Source organism: Gallinula chloropus (assembly GCF_964237585.1).
Source record: "Gallinula chloropus genome assembly, chromosome: 10".
NCBI lineage: Eukaryota > Metazoa > Chordata > Aves > Gruiformes > Rallidae > Gallinula > Gallinula chloropus.
Genome location: NC_140095.1, coordinates 19,525,829 through 19,537,929, shown reverse-complemented (window position 1 = coordinate 19,537,929; position 12,101 = coordinate 19,525,829). Strand labels below are relative to the sequence as shown.

Here is a 12,101-nt window from a genome sequence, read left to right as displayed (position 1 = left end):
TCCAGCCCTGCTCTACATTGTGAAAGCCAGAAAATCATGCCTATGAAGTCACTCACACACCAACATGTTGGATTTGCTTAAAGAATCCCACATGATATGACACCTATTGTGCTAGAAACAGCAACAAAGGAGAAGACAGGCAGACAGAGGGATCTCCTCCATATCTGCATGACAGCAAGCTAGGCAGTAATTCAGCAGGATGCACAATGGCTGTAAACTCCTCACTTCTCTCTGCCAGGCAGTGCAATGTGGAATCTTTGCTCTTTCTGCACTTTCTTGGGCTCTAAACTGGTGGAAATATAAAGGCAGAAGAACACTGAAAGACTGGGGGACCCTCTGCGCTGCGTGTGAAGGTGAGGATATTCACATGAAACAGACCTTTTCAAGCAGCTCCCACAAAGCAAACTGAAAGGGCTTGGCGTGTGGTCACACTACCCAGCATCACCTCTATTCACAGCTAGTGACAAGGGTCTCCAAAATTTCAAGAGGGTAGGAATTAAGCATCTCAGCTCTACCGGCATGAATCTTTTGGAATGTATCCAGCAAGTGTTACTCTTTTTTTCCCATGGAATTCAGCTTTTGAGGGTCACTATGGCAATAACAGAACAGCAATAAGTAACCACCTTACTGAGTCACTCCTTGAACTTGCTAATGGAACAGTTAATTAGGCAAGGGGATTAGCCAAAATACAATACATCTCCTTTATCAACACAACCCATGCTGTGACGCTCATCTTTGCCCTGTACTTATGACCTTCATGTTCTACAGAAGACATTCTTATTGACACTACCCATGGGCAACACCTTCTTCTAATTACCTTCTCTACAAGGAGGATTTCATCACCAGGGTTCTTGCTCTCTGTGCGTGTGTGTATATATATCTGCTCTCTCAGGTACACGGGCACACACTGAAGCCAAGTGTACTGGAATACTGAGAGCACAGATTGGCTGTGAAGCAGGTCAAGAACCCACATCTGCCATGAAGATAACCGGCGCCTTTGTGCTCCTCACCCTGGCAGTTCTCTGCTTAGCAAGTGAGTAACCTTTTTTTACTTCCTGATATATTAAAGCTTTAATGTTCAAACGCTGGAAGCTCCTCAGTCTGCTGGGAGAGTGAGCAATGGTTGCTGGGCTTGGGTGGTGCTCATGCACTACGTAGCAAGCAATACTGCACTGGTGGGAACTGGAGTAAATGAAGCTATTGCTTGATGGTGGTGTGAGCTGCATTCTGCTCTGTAACTAAAAAGTGAACTGTCAAGCCTCAGAACTAAAGCAGGTTTTTTCACCTACTTGTTTCTCTCTTCCATCAGAGCAGGGAGCTTAGAGCTGATGAGATCCTTCTCCTGCCAAACTGAGCAAGCAGGGGACAGTTAATTATGCACAGCTCGCATAATATGGCTGTGAACAATCTCCTCATGACGTTAGTTTGCCAGGCTGGAAAGACCTCTGAGGTGCAGGTTGCTCTATAGTAAAATAGGGAGCTGGGAGAAATTTCTCAAACCCTCACTTGGCAATTTTAAAACTTGCAATTAAAAAAAAAATAATAAAGAAAAATAAGTACATTTACAGTAACTGCAAGAGTCCAAATCTTCTCTGTGAGTAGTACAGCAGTTCAATGTCATTATGAATGTTGGAGAAGCAAAACCATGAAAATGTTAAAACAAAAAAAAAATTAGAAAATAAAATATTTTCCATTTTGAATAGCCCTGAAAATTTTGCTTTGAAAATTATCTCAAAATCAAAATTCTTATGAAAACTGTGGATTTTGGTGAAATGGCATACTGTTGAAGAAAACTGTTGATGGCAGGAAAATAAATAAATATTGCTTTCCTAAGAAGTCCAGCAAATCCCTTCCTTGGACTTCCTAGTTTATCTTCTCTTTTTGAAAACTTTCTGGATCAATACTTTGTGAGCCACATCTTCTTTTGCATTTGCTCCTAAATACATAGTGGAAACCAAAAGGTTACCAAAGAAAAAAGCACCAAAAAACTCCTTAATGTTTTTGTGAAAGTGGGTTAAATCCAATCCAATGTGTAAAAAAACCAAGACAACTCAGCCAAATTTCTGGTGACATTGACTGAAACTTGACATGGAGCATTATTTATGCTCTTTCTCTTTACCTTGGAGAAATTTATTTGATGAGATGTATGCAGCTCCATGAAAGGAAGTTTCAGTGGAAAGCTGGGTGGCTTTGAAGATCAAACAAAAAGCTACATTTAGTCAGACAGACGGTGCTAGAGCTGTTCTGCCTTTTAGATCATAATGCACCTTCTTCCTGCTCCTTCTGTGCAGAAGCTTCTGCCTGATAACTTTTATCCCTTGGAAGCCACAGAATGACGATTACAGGACAGGAGAAGAACAAAATACATTCCTAAAGAAAGTAATGAATGTGTCACTGGAATGGAGACATGCCAATGTTACTTGATTAATTTCTGGGAGGCGTAATTAGCATTGTTTTGAAGGAGCTTTTTGAGGCCCCACCTGAGAACAGGCCTCCATTGCATGACGTGCCACGTGTATCCAAAATAGGAGCCAATCCTTCTGCCAAATAGTTTAGAATCCACACTGCCTAGCAAGGGTGAGAACATTTTTTAAAGTGTCATTGTGATCCAAATTGCATTGTTATGTATGTTTAGTATTACAGTTTACTGACAATATCCTCATTATTGACAGAAAATCAAAATATAAAAGGTCCATGTGATTTGCTTACAGCCAAATTAAATTAAAACCCAGTCATGCTTAACAATTAATTCATCCTAAACAGACTGGCCATTGAATGTAATATTGACTCCTGGGTCTTCACCCTTCCTCTGGTGAAAGGGGAACAATAATCTTCAGTCCCTCCAACAACAAAGGTGCTGTAGATGCTAACAGAGACCTCTAAGGTAAACAGTGCAATAAGGTTCACTTGTTCAGTAGCTCCTGACACCTGTATCTCATTAAACACCAAATACCTATGCCAGTATTTATTTTCAAGGAGGTAAGGAGTTGGGTGTAGTTGGGAGGGTTGGTTCTAGTGAAGTTATTGTGGTTGCAAACTGATTATTTAACAATGGCTCTTTTTTTTATCTTATCTTAACTTTTGCTGTTCTGTTTATATTGTAGATGCTGCCAAGGAGAATGATGTAAGTAATTTTCTCTTTTATTTCTGGATTAAAAATATATTGCTTTTACAATAGCATGAGCTCAGAGCCCACCCCATCTTAAACATTAATTAAATGCTGCTTGAGTATTGATATTTCCGAGAGAGAGTTTTGAATTTGAGATATGTGGTTGCTCTGACAACTTCCAAGTCATTTTTACATGGCATAAAGTCTGGGTGAGAAAATGGGCAAAACCAATTTTTAACTCTGAGAAATAATGATTTTTAAAATATTTATCTGGTGATGGTGCTGTAAGGCTTTCTCAGTGGTTTTCAGATCTTAAATCATCTGCCTAAGCATTTTAATTTCTCTCTATGTTGGAAGGTCTGTCCTAGGGTTGATCTCTGAAAGCCATGGGGCACCAAGCAATGAAATCCTCTGCTTAGATTAGCAGTGAACCTAGTGGCAGTCCAGTGGACAGTAGCTGGAAGTGGATGTTCACTCACACATGGGGGTAGTCCCACACTAGTGCAATATATAAAGCTTCTGATTCCTAAAACTACACCCAGACATACAAACATTTCCAGGAAGAGCCTGTTCTGTTCTCCATACCGAATTAGGGAACTTCCCCATTTGAACAGCTATTACACATATATATAGTGCAAATTCACCCAGTTTCAAGTTTTTGGGTTTTTTTATTAGCTGGCCCTTGCCTCTCACAAGCTGGTTCTTGACCAGTTTTAAAATAAGTTACAAGCTACAGCGATTCCTTTCCACTGTCTCTGCTGGGTTACCTCATGGAAACCTACTGCTGTTCTGTTTTAAAGATGCACAGTCATAACTGGATTTGGCTAGATTATCAGAAAGGAAAAGCTCCAGTCATGATTTCTCTCTAACAACTAATATGCTTCAAATTGTCCCTAGACCAATGGTAAAAAGAGCTGAACCAGTTTAGGTTGTGAGAGCGGCTGTAAAGACAAGTGATTTCCTAGGCTTCTGAGGGTTGCAAACAGCATGTTAAATAGAGTATGTGAACTGCAAAAGGGGCTCCTTGCTTCTCAGATTCCAAGAAAGATGTTCATTGGGCAGAAGATTGAACTCCCAAACCAAGTAGGAGCACTTTCAGTCATTTCTTTCATTGGTTTCTACTCCCATCTCATATGTATGCAATGAGAACAGTCCTGCCATCAGGTGAGGGCCTTTCAACAATCTCTTTCTGTGTTAATACTTAAGGTAGGACATTACTTGCCTCTGCCTGGGCAGATCCTTTCACCAGTTTAAAAAGCACTGAGAGCTGATACTTCTGGAATAGACAGAAACCCTTCACATCCTTGACAATTAACCTCACCTGACTTTCCTGGCAACTGCAATCAGGTAGAAGGAAAAATACTAAGCCTTGACTGTTCTGTGGATGGGAAAGGAGCTGTATTTTTCCAGTGGCTCTAGTCTTAGACAGACAGCAAAGTCCCCAGAGGCATTCAGTACCCAGCACAGGTAACATCATGCACATCTCTGCCAGAGGAATGTTCTTTATTGAGGCTCAGGCTCAGCTAATATAGCTGGTGGAGCCCCGCTGCTCTGTGCTGCTCTACGGCAGCTGACAACCTTGCCCAAAATGTCATGTGTTCACAGTTTCTGTAGGTGAATGGAGAATGTGAGCAAGAGAGACTCAAAGAAAAATGCTAATGTATTTGCAGGTAGACTGCAGTGAGTACAAGCAGTTAGAAAGAGGGAGACCTATTTACTGCGAGAGACTCTATCAACCTTTCTGCGGCTCTGATGGGAAAACATACAACAACAAGTGTTCCTTCTGCAAAGCAGTCCTGTAAGTATAGTGCTACATAATTGCTCTTGAATAAAACAAAATCTGACATTAGCTGAGTTATCTAGTATTTCCATCCCACCTATCATTTTTTTTCAGGGCTGCTGCTACTCTGCTGCTTTGCTTTATCTCTATAGAGGAATTACTCCTCCCACCAATAAGGTCCAGTTAAGATGAACAAATGACCTTGATATGTGTAGGAGCAACTTCCTATTCTGGCAGAAACTGCAAAAGTTGGATGGTAAAGCAAAGAGTCCAATGAGTAACATAGGGCTAACAAGGCACCTACACCCAAACAGCTTTCATAAGAGTTGAAAAGTGGTACTGGAAATACCTTGCTTGGATAAAATAAAGTTGTTTACAGATAAGTGCCTTCTTGGCTGCTATAGGTGTTTATAGTGTCTGTTAGCTAGTTATTGGGTGGAGACTTCAGAAGAAGTTTAGCTCATAATGTTAATGTTATTGTCTGCAATGTCTGTTCTCCTTTTCCTTGCAGGAAGAGCAGAGGTACCTTACATATGAAGCAAGCAGGGGCATGCTGAATAAATCCTGTGTAATGGAAGAGTGCTGAGAACAGCTTCACGCTGCCTTATCACAACACCTGAACTTCATTCATCCCACCTATTCTGATGGTGGTGAACAGAGCTTTTCAGCTGTGCTCTGCAATCTGCTGGTTCTCTCTGCTCTAGAGTGTTGGGATTGACACTTCTCCCTGCAAAGCATTTCCTTGGGACTCTCGGGAGCATTCCCATCTCTCTAGCAAGTTGGCTTTCACATAAGCCCTTTACTATAGATTTGTCTCCACGGTTAAAATTCAATTCTTCTGACAATGCCACCTGATTTTTAGCTGACACAAGTCAGTGCAGGCATTGCCTCAACTCTCCTTGCTGAAGAGTTTTCTTTCACTTACCCAGAAACTTCAGCAGATTCTTCTTTTCAAAGGCTTCAGCTTTCCCGGGCACTGCTTTGACTCTCCAGTTTTGTAGCTACGTTTTAAATGATCATGTTTTCTCTAACTTTGTAGAATTCTAATTCTCTGTATTGTTTAGTTATTTAGTTTGCATGTTTATTAAAATAAATATTGGCTTTTTTTTTGTCCAAGGTGACATTTCTAGAGAACGAATTTGTTGTATCTGTTACTCACAAACAAGGTGTTTCCCAAGTCACAGGCCATCATCACAGAGCAGGAGCTAGGGCCAGAGGTAAAAAACCCTGAAGCCTGGAAGATAAAAGTTGTAACACTGATAATATGCACTAGATGGCCTCATGTTACTGGAATTTATCCCACAATCTGGCTTTCTTTTTCTCTGAAACGAAACAAATCTGGTTAACTGTACGATTGTATAAGCTCCATAGTAGTGTCTCTGTCAAACCCTGTCATGCAAATGTGACCATTAATTATTCTATTAGCTTCTGATGAATTGGCAGCTTTCAGACCTTAGGAAATTTCTGTTCTGCTCTTACATCCTTGGCTTCACTATTAAGCAGGTTTATGCCTTTCACTTGAAAGGCAATGGGATACACTTTCCCAGAATTAAAACTTATGGATGGCTTTGAAGGCAAACACCAGGAACCCTGGCTAAACATTGCTGTAGCATCAGGCAGAGTGCCTTCTGTAATGGAAGGACCAAGAGGATTTGTTGGTTCACAGTTTTAAGATGTGCTCTTTCTGGCAGAGCCCTGTGGAGGAGAACAGTGTGTTGGACTCTGATGCTGATTACAACCAAAGACTCTTTCACAGCCTACTACTTTGCCAAGTAATTAAATTGTTATGAGCACTGGAACTCTTATCACCTTTACTTTGAAACTATTAGCATGGCCCTGGCATGGTCCCATCTTGGATGGGAATTCTTTCCACCAGTTCTCAGGCACATCTTGGGAGTGTATGGACCATTCCCAAATAGGAAACTGGATGAAGGCCCCCTGTTTTGGAAGGTAAAATAATTTCATAGCAGACATGTGAATAGTCTCAACTTGCTGGCCTCTGGATGACACAGCTCTGATTTGCTAGTGTGGACTGACGTTACCCTAATCTCTAGTTTGATTTATAATGTGAACTGGCTGAACTATTTTTACACTAATTGCCTGTTGCACTCAGTACATCTGGAAGAATGATAAAGCTGAAACCAGCAAGAGATGAAAGGAAAAACTGAGAATTAATGAGATGCTAGATTAAGTATGTAAATGGAGTGCTATTTTCCAACCAAGGAAACACCATAAAAAGGAAATTCACTGCATTTCTATGTCAAATAATGAGTGTATTTAACAAAAGACCTTTTTTCCCTGACTATACAGTTCCCTAATGCACTGCATTTCTGGGCAAAGTAGGAGTAACTATAAAATGTTGTGTAAATCTGGGCCATATGGATTTCTTAACAGTATAATATGCTGTTCCTGGTCACTGGTGTGTCACATGGAACCACAGGAACCTAGAAACTGGTTTTGGGATGGATTGGAGTTTATTCCCCAATGTGGGAGGCTTCAGGCTCCTTTCTGAGGGACAGCAGTTGTCTTAGTACATTAAGAACTGGCCAAACACTCTGGATCATCCAAAGGCCCCTGAAACTGATGGGAGTCTATCTGTGACCTCACATTTGATGCTTATCTTTCAGAATGGAAAAAAATGGGCATGTTGTGTTCTAGGTGATGCATAAGCAGAAGATACTTGGTTTTCTATTGAGGTTACCAGTTTAGAACAACAGTATAAGCCAAGAAGCTGTGGTTGCCCCATGATCCCAGGCAGGGTTCAAGGCCAGGCTGCATGGGGCTTTGGGCACCCTGGGCTAGTGGAGGGTGTCCCTGCCATTTCTAACACATACATTTCTTTATGTAGTCTATCACTAACCTTTTCTGATAGTGGGAAGTTTACATTGCTATGAACTACGTTCTGATTGATATGTTTAAAACAGTTTCTTCATGAGACTGTCCCAACTGCTGAACCAAGACATCTTGACTGAGAAAGACCAAAATGACAAAACTGAGATCAAATTGAGAAAACAAAGCCAAACTCTGATGTTTCATCGTGATGTCAGAAAAATCACACAGGCAATTCTGGGATATTTTCTGGTTTCTAGTTTGACTTGTCATATCCTAAGCGGAAAGTCACTCCATCTGCTTTAGTATCTTGAGATATTTAACTAACTGTGTTCATGGACCAAACCTAAGATACCAAGTATGCAGCCAATGCACATCCACATGGGTGACTCAGAACCTTGTAAGTTAGAGGTCTACAACAGTCCACCACACACCCCTGCACCTACCACAGCCCCCTACACCTACCACTGACCCCTGGGACTCTAATTTATTTCTGGTATTTCTGACATGAAACAGCAGATGAGAGCAGCTGCAGAGTAACGCCTCCAACACGAACTGCTTGTGCTTTGCATCAGCTCCTGCTAGCACTGTGTGCTGGCACAGAGCTGCAGATAACACTGAGGAGCATACCAGCTTTTGCCACATACCAGAGCAAAGAACATGATTTGCAAATTGCTGTAAATGACATCTGAAGAAAATGCTGAAGCAGCCAGACAATCTGGACAGTCGAGTTTGTGTGATGGAGCAACGACATAGCAATATGGGGAAGGAAAAATGTGTGTGGCTTGAGTGAGCTGATGAAACATGCTCAGAGCCTGTTTGCTAGAAAACACAACAGAGGTAGCCAGATACTGGCATTGAATGGAAGAACAGGACAGGTGTCCTTGCTCTCAGTGAGGATTAGAGTTCTCAAAACTCTGCGCTGAAAAGGTACACGTATATTGTTGATGTTGCTATTTATATGTGGAGGAGAAGGAAGGGTTTTCACAGCAAGGTCTTACAACATTTTCCTTTTCACTTCTGTGACAAGAGATAACAAAATAATAGGCCTGAGAATGAAATGGGTTGGATTCCCAAAAGAGAAAATGCCAGTGCTATAACATAAAGCTGCTTCATTAACCCATAAAGCCCCCACTGCATTTTCTGATAGTGTTATTAGTGTCATTTGTGATATTGTTGCTATTGTCATTTTTCTAGCATGTAAGTACAGCAGATGAAGAGCACTGGTGCTAGGTCTTCTATGCACTCAATAGAAGAGATGAACCTTGCTGCTAAGACCTCAGAGGCTGACCTGGAAAGCAAACTGTTGAGGGGGGACATAACCACTTTGAACAAAGCCTCTTGTGCATCTGAGATGTATGGGTGAGCCAGAGCCGACATCCAGGTCTCCTGACTCCTACACTAGCAATTACCGCCTTAAAGACATCAAGGGCAACATGAAAAATTACCAGCTGTGCTCTACAGATGCTATTGCATAAATCATTCTTTAGATCAGGCCAGAATTCCATGTCTCTGGACTGAAGATAATACCAAGTGACTGACTGGTGAAGTACAATGGAATACAATTCACATTCAACTGGCTTCATTAGGATGTATCAGTGTCTGGTCAGCCTGGAGAGCTGCATTCTAGCCCTGCTCTAAAATCAGTGTGACACTGCTCAGGCTGTTTACACCAGATAGCTCAAAGGTTACCTCACGCTTGAGGAGTGTTTCTAGTTGCTACAGTTACTTGGTGTTTCTGAATCTTTTAATAATACTAGGTGTTTGGAAAAAAAACAGGCCCTTAGTGCCACAATGTAAACAGAAGGTCTTTTCAACTTTTTATCTGAAGATTATAAGATCTTACTCCATAAGACTCCATAACTTGTGGCTGTAAAGTGAACTGGTGGAAAACATCTCTACCACCCAAATACCAGTGAAGTTCTCAACACTGAGTATTCTTTACTTCAGCCATGTGTCAAAGAGACATCCTAAAAGTTTAAAAGTTTAAAAGTTTAAGCAACAATTCCTCCCTGTTTTGGAGAAGATAGACTGTAATCAAAACAACTGAAGTCTGATAACAGTTGGGTTCTGAGATTCATTTCCTTGAGGAACTGAGAAACTGAGGCAGCAACAATCTTCCTTAGGAATCAGTCAGAACAAATTCAAACAGGAATCCAAACTGCATCTATCTGGTTTTGGACAACTCACAAGCATGTAACAAGATTTTCAGCCTCTGTATTACAGAATATAAATGCTTTGACAGTTTGGACAGCTAATAGTAATGCAAAGCTTTGTATGCTAGTTATACACACCATGAGTTACATGAATTAACTGTCCACAGAGGGATATTTTTTCAATTTTGTGGTGCATGAGGTGTGTTAAACTATTGAGACACAAACAGACAGATGCGTATTTAAAATATGAACAGAAAAGATCGAAAATTTTTATTTCCTTTCTTAACTGGGCTTTAAAATTCCAGCAGAAGATGCTGGAATCACAGGGATCACTGCTTAGGAAGCTTTCTCCCTGTGGGGCCTAGATACTCTCAGCTGCAGTGGGCAATCAGGATGCATCAGCTGCAAGTGTGGCAGCTCTTGATTCTCATCCTGAAAGGTTAATGATTCCTCAGAGAACAGCAGCCGCCCTGACAGAGAAGTATGTCACATAAACCTAATGTTAATTGGGCCAAGCTGTGACCACGTTCCTTCAGCCCTCCCAGAAGCAGCACGGGAAGGCAGAGGAATGCGGGCATGGGGAAGGCTGTTTTCTCATCCACACCGCTGAGATGCCACCTCCTGGGAGAAGCACAGCACGTCTGCAGCTGCTGGCCTCCCACCAGCACACCTCCAGCCTTTCTGAGCACAGCTGGGAAGAGGTGAATTCAGGCGGCACAGAGCACAACAAAAGGAGAGGGTTGTTTCTGCCGCTGTATCTCACGGCTGGTTTCCTCTGCTGCAGTGCTCAAGCCCATCCTTACAAGGACTGAGGGTAGTGATGCTTCCACTCCAACACGACTGTACAGGAGCATTTGAGGATTTTAATAGGGAAGGACTCACATCCTTTCCAAGAGGGGAATCACAAAAGAAGGTAGCTCCCTTTCCTTCCCAACAATGTTGTGTTACAGCTCCTCGTGGCCCCGGCCCTCATCCATCTCCCACAACGAGCAGGACCTCAGTTTAATTCCAGCTCAAAGCTCCCAGTTGCCTACCCCAAAGGGCTCCCCGTACTGCTCCCACAAAGTGATACCTCTTGTCACTTGTGTGAAATTAAGCAGCTAGTACTCTACATCAACCTCTAAGCAATGCCTCTGTGTTTTCAAGTAACCACAGCATGTTGCATGGCTATTCTGAGTGTGTTCGCTGGGCTGCTGAACTGTTTCCTCACTGGAGGAAATCACCACCGCTTCCATCAGCCAGGTCAACAGAAGACAGCCCTGAGTGGTTACAGACAGGGTAGACAAGGCAGTTCCACCCAGTGCAACCACAAAACCCTGGCTGCAGATGGACTCCCCAATTATGAAACTGTGAAGGTAATTCAGAGGGGAGACATACTTTCTCCAGTGAATGAGATTACTTCAAGTTCACAGCATGAAATCCATTTTAGAAATGTGTGCATCGTTTTTTCAATAAATCCTTCTAAAATTAAAGAACGAACAAGAAGCAATTTCATCACTTTGTAAACCTCAATGACTGCCAAGAGCACTGTGGATCCGCTAACTTTATACCTCTGCAAACAGGACTGAAATTGTCTAAGCTGAGACCACCTTCCCTAAAGGGAAAAGGCAGAATCCTCTACATTGAAATTATGTGTCACGGCCAAATGCATGGCCAGTGCAGATATGGGCTGTAACCTCCAGGTATGGATACAGCATGGTGGCATCTGAATGAAACAGGCAGACTGCAGCAGTATTAGCAATAAGAAGCAAATGTTTTTACAATAGCAGTGCTGTGCTAATTCCAAAGTGTGTATAAAATACTCTTGAGCTTTTTCAGGGTGAAGAAGCGATTGTACATATCAGAAAATGGAACTCATTCTTTCAAAGTTTAAACTCCATAGAGTATTTCTATGTGCAGAAGTCGTAAAAATGAGAGGCTAAGTATTTAAACTGTGGTGAAAACACTACTGACATATAAGAGGAACCTTGTACACCAGAATCCCTTTGATTCACTTTTATCAGGTATCAGCTGTGGAGAGAGGAGCAAAACACTGCTGACTCAGTGGTGCAGGTGAGACACATCAGGTACATTTTCTTATAAACACAGAGAAAGGCTCTTCTTGTAAGAAGATGGTGATTTGTTAAGGTTTGGAGTGTATGGTGATGTTTTCTAAGGACTAGGTTGCTGGGATACAGGCGGATATACGTAAAAAGTGATAAATGAGGGTTTATAGATATAGTAAATA

At 41.7% G+C, this 12,101-nt stretch overlaps 1 protein-coding gene across 1 annotated transcript; it reads left to right on the top strand.

Annotated features, from left to right (window-relative positions):
• Positions 1 to 519: 519 nt before the first annotated feature.
• LOC311195485 (serine protease inhibitor Kazal-type 6-like) lies at positions 520 to 5,446 on the top strand (the record flags this gene model as incomplete). The annotated part of the gene is made up of 5 exons (XM_084268889.1): positions 520 to 535; positions 893 to 1,033; positions 3,105 to 3,124; positions 4,780 to 4,907; positions 5,401 to 5,446. 5 exons carry the CDS (start codon positions 520 to 522, stop codon positions 5,444 to 5,446), a joined length of 351 nt encoding a protein of 116 aa, XP_084125015.1.
• Positions 5,447 to 12,101: the final 6,655 nt, after the last annotated feature.